We start from the raw sequence: 21,108 nt of genomic DNA on the forward strand, positions 1-21,108 counted from the left end.
TGTACACATTGTTCACTTGTAAAAATTTTAGCTATGAGTACTTCAGAGATATTTAGAAGCTGCAAAAGTATATGCAACATTCTATTACCCTCAAGTTTTTAAGTGACTACCAGTTTCAGAATATTTTTCTCAAATGGAATGCCAAGCAAAGATGGCAGAAACATCTTTTAATAACAGGAGGAATCTTTTGGGAAAAACAAATATTGTATTTTTATTTATAAGCCACTTGTCAATGAAATATTAATGGGATCAGTACCTTATTTTAAATATATATGCCAAGATATGGGCATTCCACTTTTGTCCTTTCTCCACCTATTGATTGCCTTTATTCCACTGGTGTTCTATGCGTCACTTGGCATAATACAGCATTTTAGCTTTATTAAAAAAACCCAAAACCTCCCCAATACAAACATTCCAGCCTCCCCACTTACGAAATACAACTAACCAACACACTAGATAATACCTTGCAATCAATGAAGGTGTACTGATGCCTAACCTAGTTTAAAATAAGGTAGTTTGGGTAGTGGCAACAGAATGTACTGGCAACAGATTGCCCAGGTAATGCAAGTGCCAATCTTAAGTAATTAAATTTGCTGCATTTCTGTGATTGCAGTGAAAACAAATCTAAAGATTCAAATCACCCATAGGAAACACATATTCCACATAACAGAAAAATAGAGCCTAGTACAAAAAAACTCAATAGTTACACCACTGTCATGAGTATAGACCAGGGCCCATATGAACCTCATCAAATTCAACAAGGCCAAGTCCAAGGTCCTGTACCTGGGTTGAGGCAATCCCAAGCACAAATACAGGATCGGCAGAGAATGGACTGAGAGCAGCCCTGAGGAAAAGGACTTGGAGGTGATGGTTGACGAGAAGCTCAACATGAGCTGGCAATGTGCGCTTGCAGCCCAGAAGGCCAACTGTATCCTGGGCTGCATCAAAAGCAGCATGGCCAGCAGGTCAAGGGAGGTGATTCTGCCCCTCTACTCCGCTCTCGTTAGACCCCACCTGCAGTACTGCATTCAGATCTGGGGGCCCCCACCACAAGAAGGACATGGAGCTGTTCGAGCTAGTCCAGAGGAGGGCCACAAAGATGATGAGAGGGCTGGAGCACCTCTCCTATGGATACAGGATGAGAGTGTTGGGGCTGTTCAGCCTCGAGAAGAGAAGGCTCTGGGGAGACCTTATAGCAGCCTTCCAGTACCTGAAGGGGGCCTACAGGAAAGCGGGAGAGGGACTTTTTCAGGGAGTGTAGTGATAGGACAAGGGGTAATAGTTCCAAACTGAAAGAGGGTAGATTTAGATTAGATATTAGGAAGAAATTCTTTCCTGTGAGGGTGGTGAGACACTGGCACAGGTTGCCCAGAGAAGCTGTGGATGCCCCCTCCCTGGCAGTGTTCAAGGCCAGGTTGGATGGGGCTTTGAGCAACCTGGTCTAGTGGAAAGGTGTCCCTGTCCATGGCAGGGGGGGTTGGAACTAGATGATCTTTACAGTCCCTTCCAACCCAAACCATTCTATGATTCTACGATTCTGAATTTAACAACTACTCCTAGCACAACAGAATAGAGGAAGAAAAGAGAATAAAGGCTGTAACAGATTTTAAGTTCAAAGGCCAAATTATCATCAATCAGGACTTCCTTCTCTTTCCAACTTCTTCTACTCTGGCTTGTTTCTGTTTTGAACTAAAAAAATCATGCTTTGTTGTCTGTTCATCCAGTAGTAAGGCTTACTTGTTTATTTTCAACTATTTACCCATTTTCATAAAATGGTCTATTTCCAGAACAAGCATGGCAGTCATTTCTATCAAGGTAGTTCAGAAGACATGTATAGGTATCATAAATGGTATCCGATACAAGAAAAACAAGCACACAGGAACTTCACTCAACTTTTTGTTAAGAGGCCATCAGAAAAGTTGCTATCTCTGTACTTCAGAACCTCAAAGAGCTCAGCTCACCCCAGCAGATTTCAAGAACTAAAAAAAAACCTCAATAAGCTGTGCAGTACACTAGAATCAGTCTTAAATATGAAACCTAAAAGAATCCCAAGATACTAGTTGACTAACATTGGTAATCATTAAAATCTTAGGCAAATCCTAATTTGAGACCAGCTTCAGCACATAAGGGTTGCAAAATGCGTTGCATAAGGTAAGAATGCAAAGGAGGGAGGTACTACAGGGGAAAAAAAATTTTTTTTGTTAAATTATAATAAAAACAAACCAACAAAAACTGTACTCTTTCACAAGCAGTATCCAACACTCAAAGCTCAGCCTACAAGCCTTTCCTAATACAACTATTGTAAACATAAAAATGTCTTTCTGTCTTCTATGTAACATGAATCACAGTTAGTCAGAACTACTTAAAAAAAAAAAAGAACATGGATAAGTGAATGCCAAAAAAAAATAAACATAAGGTCAAATGAGAGACAGTGATGCTTAAGAAAGAAAAAGAACAAATCCCCTACCAAGGTCATCCAAGAAAAGTAGTCAAAAGGTGATGTAAGTATTAGAATGGCAGGATGGAAGAAGAGAAAGTAATTCCTTCCTTGTGTTACAAAAGGAAAGTTTGTTTTTTTAAGATGACTCGGCACTGAAACCTGATAGAACCTGGAAAAGTCAAGGCTAGCTGCTGTTGTGACAGAACACAATATTGCATGGTATAAGGTATAAGGCTGTCTTGCCCTAGAACAGAACACTTGGTTAAATGATACACTCAAACATTTTCTTTTAACTATTTTCTCAGGTGTTTTATAATTAACAAGTGGCAGCAAATGACAGCAACATAAAATAAAGCTGTATTTTGACAATGTATTAATTACCATTAGCCCTCTGTTGGGTTTAACCTCACAGTATCTGTGACATAATTAACATTTTCTCCAGTTTTAAATTAATTCTTTTACCAAAAACAGGGTAGAAGCATCCTTGACTTTCAAATTTAAAAAAAAAAAAATCCAAACTTGCCCCATTTTTTCTTTTTTTCCATCTGAATATAACCATACTTGCTTAAACAGCACAGGCTGTATATAAGGTACAACTAGTAGGAAAAAATATGAAATATGAAGTTATCACCTACTTTCAATTATCTGAGAACACTGAAATGTTAGAGGAATGTGTTTCCTGTTGAAGACTTCCTTTCTTCCCTGATTCTCAAATTTCATTTGACAAAGCAAGCACACAATCCTTTGTTTCCTGACCTCTCTCTCATGTAAAAAAGCAGAGAGGTCAGGGTGACAGTGTATGTAAGTGGCTTGATTTATGCATGTGGAATGCACCTATTACTTTTCAACAATCCTTTAAGGAATGAAAAAACTAAAAGCAGTTAAAAGCCTTCAAAACACAAGCATCTCTTCATAGTAAAACATTACCTCCTTTTTAAGATAAGCATGTGTTCTGATAATAAAACTTTAAAAATACTGGCAAAATTGTCAAGGTAAAATATTTAATCTGCTTTCTTTCCAAATCCTTAGTGGAGTGTGATTGCACATATAGTCACATTTTTCTAGATTAACTGTTGTTCTTAAGTCTACTGGGCAAGCTCATAGTTCCTGTGAGAGCATGCTGCCTCATCTGTAGGAGGCATGTCGAAGTCTACCCCGTGCTGCATCTTTGCATTACTGCCCCAACACAAGAAATCCTGCAAAACAATGTATGATTAATTTTTATTCACTGCTCAAGCTTACAATGTCAACAGTGACCAACATAAGGAGAAATACTCTAAAGATTCCTTGTAGGCAAGGGGGGAAGGTTCTGTAGCTGCATGACTGCCTGTCCCTTTGATCTAGAAGATGGCCATCTGACACTTGGCAAATGCTCCATCTTCCATCCATCTGCTAGTGCTGCTCTTGATGAACCTTTTCATCACAGGGGTCTATTTTTGCCTTTGTGCCTTTCCTCCCATATGCTACAGAACCTTCGCCCCTTGCCTAGGAAGGAATCTTTAGAGTATCAAGCTTTAGACCAATTTAAAACATCGCTTATTTTCCAAAACATTTAGAGAGCGTTGGACATTTCAGAAAGGTGGAAAGGCAAGTTTCTTCCCCAAACGGGTCACATTTGAGACATCAAACTGAGGATGTTGAGACAAGTACAGTTATCTGTCCTCCCACCTTCTCTTAACTGTCAGGTCTAAAACACGAATGTTTTTTTGTCTCACAATTTCAGCAGGCCAGCAAGACGTGTCAGACAAAGCCATCTACCTAGCTGTGCTGACAACCTTGTGTACTCTAGCATGAAGCTGGCAGTTATTTAATGCAGCAGGCAACTTAAACTCTCCTCAGGCCAGAACTGTGGAAAGCTATTCTAGAGGATTAACTGTTTGGGCAACTGGGACAGCATCTATTAGAGGATGGGAACAAATGCATCTTGCAATTGACCTCCACGCCTCTTCCTTTTGTATGAGGTAAAGAAAAAAAGTTTTATAACATTTAATTGTGCCTGCTAAGAAGCCTTGAGCTAGCTTTGCAACTAAGCCACAGTGCAATTAATTGAAAATGACTGTGTGAAAGGTTGTGCAAAGCTTTACGTATATAGGTAAGGACCATAAAAGAAGAACAAATGATAATGATAAAATTCTGCAAGTTTTGTATGGAACTCATATCAGGGGCTAGAACTCTGTAAGCCACTGTGAACACAGCAGCAAGAACTAGTTTACCAAGCACAGGATGGTAAGACTAGTGATAAAAGAAAGAAACATCAAATAAATTTTTCATGTTACAATTTTGCTGAGAAAAAAGCAAAAAATTAAATCCATTTCAAAATAGCACAGACATAGAAGTCGGCATAAACATTCAACCCATCAGGTACCCAGTGACAAATATAGAAATCTACAATCAATATAAATAAAGTTTTAGTAACATATTGCAAGGTCAACAGCAACTAAAATTTGTCAGTTGTGCCCTTTTCTATGTGAAAAGCTCAAAAAATCCCTATAATTTTGTATACCTGGACTCCGTAATACCCAAATCCAGACACAAACATTGGGTCTTGTTTTTCCTCCATGCTAAACAAGTATGATCAATATAACCACTCTTTTTTACAAAATATCGCAATAAAACTACCTTCCTTAATATAATCTATCTTTATTTTCCAGCCATATCACTCCATGTGTTCTGTGTGTTTCCTAACGGAACAGTAAGGGTAGAATCTACCACCTTTCCTATGATACGAAACAGCATTTCTTCCTATGAGGGATGACCTTCATCTTCAATTTCTGCCTTCAACATGTGTCACGGTACCAGAAAGGACTAAACGGGTCACTAACTCCACTAAGTGCCTGCATCCATCACTGTACTTGCTAGTCAGGAAGTACTAGGCAGAAAAGCTTTGATCAGAAGCATACAAACAAGCTTCTACAGCTTAAACATATGGACTTTTCTTGCAAAGAACAGCTACGCCAATTCCATTACTGTAGGTCAGGCCAGAGAAGCTGACACAGTGAAGCAAGACATTTCTATTGCACTTGACTAAAAAAGACTACAAATACTAATTCATTTTCCTAATGTTAAAAATGTTGCTTGTAACTTAAGGCAAACTAGAATAACTTTATAAATATTTGCTCGTACTGGAGCAGTTTTGGAGAGCTTCACCAGAGATCCAGGTGCCACTGCACTTGGCTCTGGACAAACAAAATCAAGTGGCATATGTTATCTTCTGCCTTGTCATGACTTTCCATAATTGTAAAATTTAAAACCATCAAGTTGAATGTACTAAGTATCTGGCAGAGGGAATGAAGACTATGGGGAGAAAAATCTGGGATGCAAGCACTGAAGCAAAAAAATGCAACGTATTGAAGGCACTCAGATAAAAAATTAAAAGCTGTATTTGTATGTGCCTTAAGTTATCTGTGAAATGACTTGGAGAGAGGACAACTCTGTGATACTGTAGAACAGTGTTTAGTAAAATGTTATCATCTTGCCTTCTGGAAGGCTGTTATTCACAAGAAGGCTATAGCCTGTTCTTTTGGCCAATTTTGTGAGACTTGGTTTTAGCCTTAAAGTCAACTCAGACCCCCAAGCCAGCAAAGTCCTTAAGAATAAAAGCATTTTTATTCCCAGTCAAGCCAATAATCTATTAAAGTCCTATAAATAATCTTATTTTATATACTTACATGCATGATACTAACACCTTCATATCTTCTGAAAACTCTAAAAGCCAATCTCTGTGTCACTATGTATGTTAAGTGCTTACAGTACTTCTCTCAACTTACAAAATGTTTTTATTCTATCATTTTGAAAGTTCTTCAGTGAAAGTCAGAAGAGCCCAATACAAGACCCAAACTACCTTTGCATTCACAACAGTCACTAAAAACAGAGCCGACATTTAAGAAACGTTTTGACAGAAACCAGATTGGTGGTATCAAGAATAATAAAACGAAAACAAAACAAAACAAAAAATCAGCTTTATTTAACTGATCTTCACATCAACTATTTCAATTAATCTCAGGAAGCAAGGGATGAAATAGTTCATCCTTACCTACCACTTACAAACTCCTCACTTCATGTTACATTAGTTAGGCAGTGCACTTGCATTTGTTTTAAAAGTCTGTCTTTGAGCATCAGAATGGAACTGCTCTTCACTACCCTGACCAAAAAGAAAGAACCTATTTCACCTTCAGCTGCCATAGACCTCAGTTTTAGAAGTATCATACCAACATTTTACCAAGAGCTCCTGTTTAAGCAGTGAAGCATTGGACGCCATCAGCAAAATTTCTACTCTGCAACTGTGCTCCTGTGGTTCAAAACCGAAGCGGGCAGTGTGCTCTGGATCAGAGTCCAAAGAAGGGCAATGAAGCTGGTGAAGGACCTAGAGAACAAGTTGTATGAAGAGCAGCTGAGGGAACTGGGGTTGTTTAGCCTGGAGAAAAGGAGGTTCAGGGGAGACCTTGTTGCTGTATAGAAGTACCTGAAAGGAGGTTGTAGCGAGGAGGATGTTAGTCTCTTCTCCCAGGTAACAAGTGACAGAATGAGAGGAAATGGCCTCATGTTGCGCCAGGGAAGGTTTAGATTGGATATTAGGAAAAATTTCTTCACCGAAAGGGTTGTCAAACATTGGAACAGGCTGCCCAGGGAAGTGGTGGAGTCGCCCTCCCTGGAGGTATTTAAAAGACGAGTAGATGTGGTGCTTAGGGATATTGTTTAGTGGTTGACTTGGTAGTGTTGGGTTGATGGTTGGACTCGATGATCCTAAAGGTCCTTTCCAACCAAGACAATTCCGTGATTCTGTGATCTAATTAAGTTAGAAAGAAATATCTCTAAAAAGCATAACCCTTGAGGACTACTGTGAACATCTTTCCATGAGAAGAGGATCTTTAAGCTACATCATTTTTTGATATAATGATAAAGCATTCAAAACATATTATGCATTTGTAATTAGGGAAATGAAATCAGTTCAACTGATTTCACTGTTAAAGCATTGGAAATCTGTGGCATTTTCAGGCCTGTTTTTGTTTCAAATTTGTGAAAGGAGTGGTGAAAACAAAAAACAAACCAAACAAAAAACCCCACAACCAACCAAAAAGAAACCAAAGGCCTAAATGTGTTCATGTGAACTGTGAAACAGTTCAGCTGAGGACATCTTTCAGATTCAAGAGGTGGCTGGGTGCAAAGGGAATGTGCATAGATCACCTTATAAAAGATTGTTTTAAGACTTCTAAAGGTTGCTGAAGAAGCAGGAAGAAGAAATGCCAGTGGGAGAAGGACAGGGGCTGTGCATACCTGTCTGACATTTTCTTCCAGTTTTATTCAACTGCTGTAGCTACTGTGGACAAGGACGTGTGCGCACCTAATGGCAGTTGATAACCAGACCTCAAGGCTGGAAGGTATTAACTTGCTTTTCAGGAGTCCAGTTTGTGGCTGGACACAAGACTGCCATCTTACGATGTCACCTTGAAATTGGCTTATCTTTTTTTCTGTGTGTTTTTTTGGGAGTTTGGTGGGGTGTACGGTTTGGGGTTATTTTAGGGGGTAGGTTGATTTCGTTGTGGGGTTTTCTTGGTTTTGGGGTTTTTTTTGGGGTTTTTTTCTTTTTTGTTTTTTGTTTTTTTTTCACACATATTCAAGTACAACAATAATTCACAGCAGACATACAGACTTTGGTGGCTTAGAAGTATTTAAAAACAAAAACTTTTTTTTCTGCACACGCATAGTCAACTCTATTGCAAAGGTGGGTATAAACAAGACTGCACGAATCCTCAAGTCACTATGCAAACTAAGTATGTTACCTCTGTCCTACATTTATTTAATCTAAAACTTCATTTGGTAGTTTTTAATGCAATTCTATCTATTACCACGAAGTGGGGTAGATCACAGTAGCACCAGATCAAGCATTCATTCTCATTTGTTCTCCAACTAATATCTCTGTGTCTTTACACTAAGGTTTGCAGGAACATGAGCCACAATGCTCTCAAGTAACCATCTTACGTTGCTTGTAATCTTAAAGAATGCAGAGAATGAGAGGCAGAAAATAAGCAGAGGCAGATTTCTATACTTTTTTACTGATAATACAGAAAAGAGTAATAAGAGATTCTTTTCTTTATACACCACCCTTCAGAAAAGAAAATTGTATTCCTGTACCAAAAAAAACCCCCATTTATTAGTGGATTAAAACTCAACATGAGGGATAGGCTGAAATGAAAATATCTTTAAAATTCCCAAGTACTTTAAAAACACAGAACTCAACTACAATAAAAAAAAACCTATTACGCAAAGTTCGGAAAATTTTCTTTTCAGACTTTTTTTTTTTTTTTTTAAACCATTTTCTGTCTTTCAAGATTCCTAAACTACTTTCATTCCATTAAAGAATTCAGGGTGTTTTTCTGCTTGAAAAAACCTAAGTGAAAGCTCTGTTCTTCTGAGTTTTCTACTGACATCTTCTCCAAATGCTAAAGCAAAGGAAATCCTAGTAGAAGAGGAGAAAGTCATTCAGCACTACAGTTAACTATAGGCATCTCAAATCTGAGAAATAACACGTGTGTTTAGGTGATTTGTTACTGTTTCTGGCCAATCCAGATCAAGCTCCAAGAATGCTGAGTGTCACTTCATGTCATGGAACAAAGATAATGACTCAGACGGGGCAGATTTTAGCTTCACAGAGATGCCTACGCACAAAAAAATGCATCAAGAGATTTAGTGAAAGCTACACATCTTGAGACTAAACCCACTTTCCATATCAAAAGTGCAAACACTGTTCTTTCTAGATCAGAAATGAGGTCGTCTTCAGAAATAAAGTACTGATTACTCTCTCTGGAATTTAAGTGTCAAACATTCTTCTATGACCTTGTTTAAACAGAACAGCAAATAATCAGGAATTCTTTAGATATGAAACTTCTTTTGTCATGACTTCACAGTCATTCCAATTTCTATTTACAAGTAAGAAGGAGAAACTGGGACTAAGAAAATAAGTATTGATCCATATGCCAAACTGTTAATCTGTTACAGTAACTATCCCTTATTGCCTCATCTGTCATTTTCTTTTTCCCCTTTCCTATGTTGGAATATAAACTCTGAACTGAAATGAAATTTTATCATATTCCTAAACCAGTATATTGAAGTTAATTTTATTTTAACATTTAGTCACACCAGTTTTAAATTATGCTGTTGGAGGATGAGAAGACATTCAATAAACTGCCCACTGAATAACACGTTATAATTTGTTGTCAGTACAAAATGGGGAATTGGTGACTTAATTACATATGGGAGAGGTAGCTGAAGGATCTCAGAACTCCCACTCATTAGTGCCTAGTAACTGGGCAAGAGTATTAGCAACGATGATAATTCTCTGAGAAGGTCTCAAGTGTAATCAGTCAGGAAGAAGGTAACGCAGTGGAAAGATCAGGAAAGCCGACAAACTGAACTGGGTGAGGTGTAAGCTACCAGGACCTGGAGTCAACAAGATGCTAGTCCCATTATCCTGTCAGTGGAAGCAGAAGTTTGAAGTAAAATAACAGGCAGTAACTGAACCAGTGCATTGTCTGAGCAGAGAAGGAGCATGTTTGCAGGACTGTTTCAGTAGTGTTGTTAGGAATTTACCACAAGCAATAATACAAGAGATGTAATTCCTAGAGATTATCCCTGTGAAATTCCATCCATGAGAATTCAGCAAGAATAAAAAATATAACCTCAGATTCATTTTTTTGTTTAAAAAAAGCCAACTACATTGCTACGAAGTTTTAAAGTGATGAAGCAAACCCACCAGAACTGCAGTGTCATTTGAGTAACATTTTCATAGATATACTATATACTTATACACTCCAAAGAAGTATATAAATGCATATATCTCTCAAATATGGCTATGTCAATACTGTCCCACAATTTGGCACATTAGTTTGAGGTTTATGATAGTTTAGATGTTGAGTTACTTCCACTTCTTTGAAGCGGATTGTTTTTTTTGTTTCGTTCTTTGTTAAGGGTTTTGTTTTGTTTTTTGTTGAAAACTTGGGAAATTCAGTCCTGCCATTTTCCTACTCTACAGGCTGTGGAATGCTTGTACCTAAAGTAGGAGCAATGTTTTCCACAGAAGACACATAAGGCAACTAAGGAAAGTGAGCTGACTTGCCCTCTGAAAGAGCTTACTCTCTTCTCACCTGACCACACACAGCTGCAGGATGTATTCTGTCTAGTGTAACTGCAGCCCTGAACTGAACTTCTCAGTTCATGACATATCTAGACCATGGACTCTGTGTGTGTAGTAAGCCTGTGCAGGCACACAGGGACATGAAACAACAGATGGGAAAGAGAGACTGGCCCATTGCCATCTTGCCTTCTCACAGAATCAGTCACATTAGGAAGTTTTTAAGATTTCCTTCCTCCTATCCACTCAGAAAGGAAGAATTGATTTAAAAGACAAAAGCGCTCTGAACCTCTCACTCCACACTGGTCACAGAAATTAGGCTAATAATAAACAAAGCATACAGCTATTAGATAGATCAATCCAGGAGACAGTGCATAAATTTAACTTCCTTACAGACATACATACTTACGAGGGTAAAGCACAATAAAGTGCAGATACCAAAGCAGAGACTACTCACCTTCAATGTACAGGGGTTCGACGACATCATGATTTATCAGTTCGAAGTTCTCATGACCAATCCAGTGCTCCACATTTCTTTTCCTGCCCGTAAAGAAGTTGTCCACAACTGTAACCTCATGGCCATCCATCATTAGTTTGTCAGTAAGATGAGAACCCACAAACCCTGCTCCTCCAGTTATCTGCGTTAGGACAGTTGGTATAAATTTCTTTTTCTTTTTACAGAAACACCAGACAAAGTCTACAAACATCAAGACAGAAGAACAGTAGCTTTCAGGTCTTTGCTTACCCCAGGGGAAACAACTCCATTTCCATGCTTATTTTTTTTTTCTCCAATATTCAGAGCATTTAAAATTTCAAGAGAGATGCTTGACATGTTTCATCACTATCAGGCTAGAAGTTCAGTTAACCATTCACATCAACAAAATCTCTTTTTCAGATTAGGATTTTTTTTCCTTTTTTCCTTCAAATTGGATTGTGCCCTTTTATGCGACAGCAAAGCCTAAAAAGACCCAAAAAGTAAGAGAAGTCTCTGCAATTCTCATTTCTCAGAAAAGAGACGACAGAATGCCAGGTTATTTTTGGGTTTTTTTTTGATTTATAATATCAGAAATGTCAAATCTAGGTTTTGTCCAGTTTAAATGGAAGACATGTTAGGTGTTCTAAGTAAGTACTACAAATTCTTTCAACCTTCATAGGAGGAAGGAAGTGTATTCTTAGACAAAAGCAAGTGTTTCAAGATCTCTCATTTGAAATATCTGCTAAAACCAAAATTATCCCTTTTGTGTTTTAATGCATCCATAACCCACATCCTATCATTCTGTTTTCAGCCTCTCATACCATTAGCTCCAACACCCAGCATTTGCCTGTCTTGGAACTTTATGATGTTTTACTGCAAAGAAACAAGCAGAAATGACATATTTAAAAACTTGTACTCTTGTTCCATTGAAGATGTAGAAGCAAGGAAGTTCTTTATTTTTTTTCCTTTTTGCACCTCAGTCTTTAACAGTAAACAAACAAAAAAATAAAATCACTAACTCAGTACTGAAGCAGTCAACACAGGAAGCAGCAGAACTGCAAGTTGTGTGACACAACCAGACAGACCTATCTATGGAAGTAATTCTTTTCTCAGCACTTCCTAAGCTGTTTTCAAGAACACAGAGACATGACAGATCACCACTCTCAAAGAATGAAGGGACTTGTAAAAGCCCCGTGTGGCATCAGCTATATTATACGACGGCATGATCAAATTCCCATTTTGAAAGTGATTCAGCTGTTGATCTCCATTCTTCAGCTGCAGTGACAACTAACCAAACAACAAAAGGACATGGTGAAACTGTCAATCAGGAATCTAATAAATGGATGATGTGCTGTAACAACAAAATGCTGCGTGGAGAAGGACGCAGATGCCTGACGTTCTTTCCCTTTGTGCTAGTCAAAGCCTAAACGTTTATCCTGCCCACACACTCCCCATCCACCATTGAAAAAAGCCAGACTAGCAGAAATCTTCTTTTTTTAAAAAAAAACCCAAAACCAAACACAAAAAAACAGGAAAGACACAAAGGCAAATAGAAAACTATCAAAAACTGAAAAGGAAAAAGATAACTACATCTGTTCTCTTCTGTAAAAACTTGAATGTCCACTTCTTGTATTCTCACACTTGCTTTTCTTCTTAAAAATTCAAGGCCATCAGTGTGTCATACACATCCTAAGTACCAGTTAATAAAATAATCACTTAGTTGGTCTATCTAGTATTCTTTTGGGTTTATCAGGGCTTCCTTGTAGCAGATTCAATTTGCAGTTCAGTTCCCTGACAAACTTGAAGGAGAAAGAGAATTTAGAAGCAGCCCTCTCTGGGAAAAAAAAAAAAAAAAACAACAACCAAAAAAAACCCCAAAACCTCTCAGGGCTCCCACTATCCCAGAACAGACAGAAGGGAAGACCAAGTTTCTGGCAGAATACTGTGAACAAGGAAAGAAGGGTACTAACTGAGGGAGAACAGCCCTGTGCCAGGTGTCACCACTTACCAAGGGAAAAACAATATGCATGGGAAACCTACTGCCATAAGCTTATCCTGACCTGGAAGCAAGCTGCAGCCTTGCTGAATGTTCCAAGGGTTTTGCCTTTTTCTGGTGACCAGGACAAAAGTTTTCTGTAGATGACCCGAACCTATTCATTCAACTGAGGGCCAAGGAAACCCCCTGCTGCTACTTCTATTTCCAGGATTCCAGAGAAGACAAACTCGATGCTCGCAGTATGTCTTTGGTGCAGTAAAAGAAGGTGTCTTCTTCCCCATCTCCCTTTTGGAAAACAATATAAACCAAACCAAGCACTGCTTCCAGCAGTCTTCTATGCTATATGCAAGCAAAAAAAAGAAAAAAAAAAGCACAAACCAATTTTGTCTGGAAAGAAGTTTCCAATCACTTTAAATCTGTAAGTAGTATTTATGATAAATCTATGCTAGCTTTATTATCATATCACTGCGCTAGGTATTAGATAAAGAACTACTTGGAAAAGGAGCTGAATTTCCCCTGGAAAAGTAAACAACTGTATAAGTTAATTTTATCATTACTTGAGGCTACATTAAAAAAAGAAAAAGATGATTTATCACTGAAGCTCTCTGTATAACCTTCCTGTAATCAGTCATAAAAGCAAGGTCAATATACTTCATTTCTAAATATGACTTCCCGCAAATCACAATGACGTATTGATCTACAAAATCATATACTGTATGTGAATCATTTTCATACCAGAATTGAAGCACCAGCACCTGGGCCTAAATAGGCATTCTTTAATAAGACATCATTAATAAAAATATTTAATTACTTGGTAATGTCAATATGTTTGGTAACTTCAGCGTCTACTAAAAGGCACAAATATTACTGGTAATTTCCTCCACTAGAGGCACTTAAAAGTTTGTGTATTTGCTAGACGGGTTCATTTCTGCTGTCTGCAGTCAGATTCAAAACATCTAATGTCCCACATGGAAACTGTGGGATTTTTTTTATTTTATGCTTTAATTGGTCTACCACATTCATTCAGAAAAAACCCACACAACAGATTGATTCAATGTCAACCCTATCATCCCTAATATTAACAGAATTCCTTCTCTTGTATATGAAAGCCTGCGGACTAGTCACTTCAAAGAACTGAGCAAGTAGATAAATCACGCACAACAGGACGAAGACTAAAGCTCTTTTGAATGAAAGCGTCAGAGTATCGCGTCTCAGCTGAAATACCACCCCTACTAGCAATCACCTCCAAATAGATGTAGTATAATAAAAAATAACTAATAGAACTGTTGTCTGATCAGGTCAGCGCTGTGGAGACTGCGTTCAGAGAAAAATCAGAACTTAGAACAGATTCCAGAGAAGATGCAGTATCAACAAACTATGAAGCAAACCATCTACCAAAGTTCACTTGGCTTGCTGATTCTTGTGTTTACTCCTGAGAAACTTCCAAGTGTCATGCAAGGTCCACACGAGTCCTCAATAAGCTGACTTCAGCTACTCAAAAGAACATTTTTCCTGTAGGATTACGACAGCAACATTCTAACAGAATGAAACTGCCCACATGGGCAGAAGGCTTGTGAAAACCCATCTGAGTTACCACTGAACTAGTCCCCAACCACGATAGAGAAGAAATGACCGAACAACTCACTGATCCTTTTGGCCAGCTTTCTCTTTAGTAATTTAAAATCTACAAAATACACAGACACCAAAAAGTTATTCACCTCCAGGTCACCATAAAACACTCCTACTCCAGCTACTTGCCATCACTGTTGAAGCAACAGACTTCATCAAAATATCCAGTATCTTTAATAAGCACGGTTTAAAAGTTAATATTAAGAGCTCCATAGCCTTTTAACAGCTTGCACCGATACTTTTCTTGAAAGTACCTTCTTGCTTACGCAAAAAACCTGACACTAAGGCAACCTGATTACACTTCGACACATGAGCACACGATTTAGGATTTTTCAGAATTAAGCCTCTCTGATGTTTTCCTCGGTGTACCTTCCACATTCAACAAGGGAACAGGGAGCCTACTGGTCTGCCTCCTTCAGACTATCATAAAAGTGACAGAATAACGCTGAAGAACTGAACTAATTTGATAACACTTATTGTTTATGAAGTTTTGCAATAGCAGTGAAGACTATTGTCTAATAAAGCAGTAAAAACAAAATTTGTTTTTAATTGCATCTTTTCAGTGTTTTTCTTCAAAATTTTGAAGAGTCAAAGCAAAGGAGAATATCAAATAAGTTAGGCACTTTAGCAGGCATTTGTCCCAGAAACTGTTCTCTACTACAGAGGCAGAAATTCATACTTCTATATTTACACATCTTAAGTAGCTATACTTTCTCTGCATCTTCAAAATGTGGAGACAATTTTTTTCCCCAGGACAGACAGAAACAAGAAAAAAAATTAGGACACAGCTAACTTCAAATGTGTTTGTAGACAAAAATGGAAAGCCAACGTCGCAGCACAATTTGCTGGGTTTAAGAATGCCTTGGACAACTATTTGTCCTGCCTTAAGCTGCTTTCCTCTTCCACCCTAGAACACCTGTGATGCTTCAAAGTATCAGAAACAACACAGAAGATAACAGAGAGATTAATAATATCTCAGTCTAATTAACTAGTCCTTCTTAACAGTGCTGCAGAGTAGCTACTTTTCTAGCCCTATGACTAGATTTTGTCCAATTCAGTCACACAAGCTTTCGTCAAGATGCGCCTAAAAAATTTCCCAGTCTCTGCAAGTTTAAGCCATCTGGGAGCACAAGATGAAAGACCCTTTGGCAATGCAGTCCTGAGATGTTACCAGCAGAGAACAGTAGCTTAGTTGGCAAGACAAACCTTTAAACCAGAGCCCAAGCGTATTATCCACACGCTGAGTTTGACAACATCAACACAGAGTGAAGTACTACTCCAAACCCTGTGCAGCACATATGACATACAAGGTAATTTACTTTACTCCTGTTCATGTCTTTAATCAATCGTACAAGACTAATCACATTCCACAGAATTTTTTTTTATTTCCCAAAAAAACCCCCCTGAGTAAATACCAACTTACCAGGATTCTTTTACGATCCTTTTCTGATAAAAATTTCACCGGTGGGTATTTCTGGGTGAAACTACAGAACATTTCAAAACAAAGAAGAAAAACTAAGTAAGTTTCAGCCTTGCTGCTTCTTTCACATTTCTGTCCTTGAAATACAAAAAACTACTCTGACAGCCTCCCATTCTTAAAGTTCTCCTACGGGTATGTTTAGTCCTTTTTTCTAAAGGAGGATCTGGGCCAACATGAGAAAATGTGTATTCTTTGTAAAAGCACTGTGAGAAATATAAAAATTGATCTGCAAAAAGTGCTTTTAAAATTGCTGCTTAACTGATTTTCTAGAATGAATCACTTGACTTCTATATTTTGAGAGCAGAACTGGTGCCAGGCATGACATCACAAGAGAATAAAACAATAAAACACAAGCAGCAATGGGACTTTTGTTTTTTTTTTTAAAGTTTTAAAAAGCAAACAACCTTCTTAGAAGTTTTGGAAAAGAAAGCAAGTTGTTTTGACTTACTGTATTGATTTCAAACATTTCTCCTTAAAGTTTCAATGTGAAGTTTACAATATAAAGTTTGAATTCTCCTTAAAGTTTCACAGTAATCAATGTAAAATTTACAATCAGAATGTCAAAGAAACTCTTAAGATACTTCAACAATTATTACCAGAGAGCTTATTCAGTATGAAAGCTAATCCTAATTTTCTTCTCAGAAATAGCTAGACTGCCATTGTTTTGATGGTCTTCAAGCTGTTTCACTTTAATTTTTTTGCACCTTCTTCTTTACAGGAATTTAATCAAACCTAAAACATCCTAAAATAAAATTATGTGACATACAAATCTTGGGTGCTCTCCCAAGCTTAAAATTGATGCTCGGAACCTTAGGTAATTTCATGAACATGGAATTATATCACTTCTTTCTCCCCCCACTAGCATGCATTCTGCATACAGCAACAAACTCCTCCAAAGGAAGGTGTGAATTTTGTTTTATTTATTTATTTCAGTAATTAGCATTGTAGTCTTGGCAATATTTTAATAGCTCAGGTTTTTCTTAGTATCAGTGTGACTCTGGACAGAAATCAAACTGTGATTACTGTTCTCCTCCAGTAAGTTCACATGCTAGAGATGCAATTGGATATAGCATGCAGGAGGTATATATGCCAAGACTTCCCACTGAGATTACATTTTCATCTGCTCACAAATAGACTCTGACTGATCTGACCCTACACCTCTGATCTTGAAGCACCTCCTCTGCTTCTAACCTGCAGTACTGCCTCAACAGGAGTGCTTCAGAGGCAAAACACAGATGCTTCTGTATTTGTGTCAACTTTTCATCCCAGAGTGAAAGCCATTTTTCAGTTTCCTGGATAGGGGAAATACGGCAGTAGAATTCTCCAATGTTACCCATACGGGAAGACTGAAACAAGCAGCTACCTACACTTGCCTTATATGACCACATGGGTCACTAACTGTAACCCTATTTCTTTGATTTAAGATGAGAAGCAATGAGAAACAGCAGTGCATAAGCATAATGCAGACATGTAAAACAAAGCCTTCCTGAGAGAGAAAGGCAAATACGTCAATAACTAGAGGATTATGGAGTTGAAACAAAAGTGAAGTGCCAAATAACTTGATGCAAGGTAAAAGTCAGTCTCCTCCATTTTTAAGACCACTATTTTAAGGTCATATTAATCCAGCATGGAGTAATATTGCTGCCAAAGGGATCTTCCAACCATTTTTGCTCCTTCCATTACAGCAGTACTAGCTTAGAGGCAGTGGGCAGGAGCCTGAAACTGATCCAGCTGAATGTTCATCTTTTGGCAACAATGTTGAGTTTATCTTGACCTAATACTTTCTTTGATGACTACGTGGCAATGCTTTTGCTGTGCAAATTATTAATAAAAACTTTCCAACTGTAGCTTCAGTTAAACACCTCTGGTCATGAGACTAGCATTAACGAATTCTTGTCTTTTCTGCTTCCCAGAAGCATGACAATGGCTTGCTTTCAGCTTTTATCAGCTTATGAGGTTAAAAACAACATTGACACTAGAGAGTAAGCTTTGCAAGCAGGATTAGCCTTCAGGTATCAGACAGTGAGTAGTTATTTACTGTCACTTTATATAGCTATAAAATTCAAAAATTATTAATTGCAACAACCCACATGCAGCTGAACTAGCAGAGATAAATGGCTAGACTATTTGGAAAACCCAACAACAATAAGAGCCCATACTTTGATATGGGCCATAAGAGCCCATAAGCCCACATTTTGTGAAAGTGTAATTCCCAGAGCGGCTCATACAGAGGAAAAAAAAAAAATCTTTATTCTTTTCATTGCTAGACATTTGAAACAAGACTCATCAATACACTGCAAACACTACTCAAAGAGAAAAAAGCATTTAGATGGCTCCTGGGAGAAGTTTTAACTTAATGGTTCCACCTGACAACTCATTGCTCAACTGGAAAAAAATAACAAGTATAAAAAAAGAGCCAATCAGGATACTCTCCCACAAAGGTTCTCTGTGGATGGCAGAAGGAAATCACCTTCAGTTGTTGGCAGTTCAGGTTAAGATATACTGGACTACCAATAATGATTAAACAAGTCTAAACAGAGGCAGTACATCAAAAATTTCATCTCAACATAAAAACTTTACTCTAATTTGACCATCATAATTGGCATGGTAGTATCACGTGCAACTACTACCATTCACGCAGTCTGCAATTTGTTTCATGTTGCCAATACATCATAGTTCAACCCATGAAGTTCATGCTTATATTAAGACATGAGCAATCAGATCAGTATTCTCACTGAAATAAACCACATGTGGCCGGTCACTGAATCTTTCAAATCAATTGTAAAAAAACAGAACTGACAACTTTTTTTTTTGCTTTTCTTTTTTCTTTTTTTTTTTCTTAAAGCACAGGAGGGGTGGGAGGAGGAGGGGCAACTGCTCACTGGCAAGACAAAACTCAAAACACCAAAACACTGCAGGTGTCAAGCATACCTCTGGCCAAGAGTAAAGGGGTTCTGCCCCCTCTCCAGAGGAACAGCACACAACCACCAGTATGCCATACATAACCATCCAGGCTTACTGATACTGTTTGGATAAGTCCAGGCTTGGCCCTTTGTAACGCAGCATTCTTGGCCAGCTGTTTGCTTGGGACATCAACAGTACAAGCTGTGAAACAGCACCACTGTCAAAAGCAGCAGCGTCCTTGCCAGAGCTGACAATTCCCACCCCTATTCCAGGCCTTATTTTGTGATGAAAAGTATCTGTCCATGAGGACACTCAGATAGGAGAACTGATCTGACAGAAAGGCAACCAGTCTGGGGAGTGAGGGAGTTATCTGGAAAGAGAGACTGAAATGCCTCGTTTCCCAATCCAGTTTACTATCAGCACTCAAGTGGTTCTGCTGGCATAAAAGCGAGGAAACAATGCTGCAGGGTGGACACAAGCAGCCAGGAAGAAATGGATCAGGCTTGGGTTTTGTTTTTTTATCAACTATGTCAATTTAAGGTGCTTGGGGAACTACAGCACATATTTAATATCTGCAGCTCATCAAAAAGCTTGTGTGCTTTTCCTCAATCGCATTATCCTGTTTAATCCAAGATATCATATTCCCTTACAAATCCTGAGAGAAACTAGTGAGTGGGGCTCATAGAAAGCACACGCACAGACTAAGATTCACAAGCAAATCACTGTACGTTAGCTGAACCATGGTAACTAATCGTAAGTGTGGGAAATGAGAGGTAAAACACATTTTCAGTCTCTTGAAGTTGAAACCAATATGTTTAAGCACACCTGAGTTGGACTTACCAAACCATGGTAATCTGTTCACCAGCTGGACTCAAACCAGCAAATTCCTCCACAGGACTTGAAATTTACAAAAATCCCGCACTCCCAGTTTAGTGGGATTAATCAACTTGAATATCTTAAGAATTAATGTCTTCCAGCATTCAAGGCCTCATCCTCACTTAGATATGATAACAATCCAAAGGTACTGTGGGTATACGCAAAACACAGAATCACCGAATGGTTGGTGTTGGAAGGGACCTCTGGAGATCATCTAGTCCAACCCCCTGCCAAAGCAGCTTCCCCTAGAGCATGTTGCACAGGGTCGTGTCCAGGCGGGTTTTGAATATCTCCAGAGAAGGAGACTCCACAACCTCCCTGGGCAGCCTGTCCCAGTGCTCTGTCACTCTCAAAGTAAAGAAGTTTTTCCTCATTTTCAGATGGAACTTCCCATGTTTCAGTTTGTGCCTGTTGCCCCTTGTCCTGTCACTGAGCACCACTGAGAAGAGTCTGGCCCCATCCTCTTGACACCCACCCCTAAGGTATTTGTAAGTATATAAAAACATTTATCTCAAGCCTACAACTACAGAACTGACTGCTACAGAACAGAAACTGTGATTTTTAACTGCTTCCCAAATTCAGCAAAAAAGACATACCTTTTTTCTAGATCTTTGATTTTCTCCCTTAGAGGTGCAACAGCCTAAAATAAAGGAATAATATTTAATCTTTGAAAAACAGAACAAGATTCACATCACAAAACATGTGCATATAGGAAGTTACGTTAGAGCAAAAATCATGGCAAACAGTCTCCTATGAAGAGCTTCATGAAGACACTCTAAGAAACCTGCATCTTAAAGCATCCTTTATGTCAAAAAATCCTTGAACCTTTTTCTTCAAAAATCAAATCACCTAGTACGGTGTGAAATCCCTTAGCTTATAATTGAAAACAGAACACCTCGAGGCTATGAGTACCATAGCCTTGTTGATCAAAATCATAACATTGGATGTTCTTATTTGGCAAAGTGAAGTTATAAGTGACTTCTCTGAGGTCGTCAAAGGCAATCTATATTCAGTAACAGCACAATAGGACAGTCAGTAAAACCTCAACTCTTTAATGGACAGCAGATATACATACTTAAAGAGTACACAGACATAGAGGCATCAGCTCCAGTGCTAAGGCTATAATTCTCTCAGAACATGGTATGTGAATTTAAAGAAATACCATGTTTAAAAATCCAAG

General features: G+C 38.3%; 1 protein-coding gene across 2 annotated transcripts in view; it reads right to left on the bottom strand.

The window, feature by feature from the left end:
- UXS1 (UDP-glucuronate decarboxylase 1) overlaps nucleotides 1-21,108 on the bottom strand; it is a 69,351-nt gene that overhangs the window by 28,945 nt on the left and 19,298 nt on the right. The window contains exons 4-6 of one of the 2 annotated variants that reach the window (XM_068425377.1): nucleotides 20,525-20,568; nucleotides 16,092-16,152; nucleotides 11,026-11,206 (exon numbers count right to left, since the gene is read on the bottom strand). In XM_068425377.1, the coding sequence (XP_068281478.1) occupies nucleotides 11,026-11,206; nucleotides 16,092-16,152; nucleotides 20,525-20,568 (286 nt within the window). Of the gene's footprint in view, nucleotides 1-11,025; nucleotides 11,207-16,091; nucleotides 16,153-19,892; nucleotides 19,986-20,524; nucleotides 20,569-21,108 lie in introns of those variants that run through there. The other variant, XM_068425378.1, reaches the window with a different exon arrangement.

Source organism: Nyctibius grandis, chromosome 2, assembly GCF_013368605.1.
Source record: "Nyctibius grandis isolate bNycGra1 chromosome 2, bNycGra1.pri, whole genome shotgun sequence".
Taxonomy (NCBI): Eukaryota; Metazoa; Chordata; class Aves; order Nyctibiiformes; family Nyctibiidae; genus Nyctibius; species Nyctibius grandis.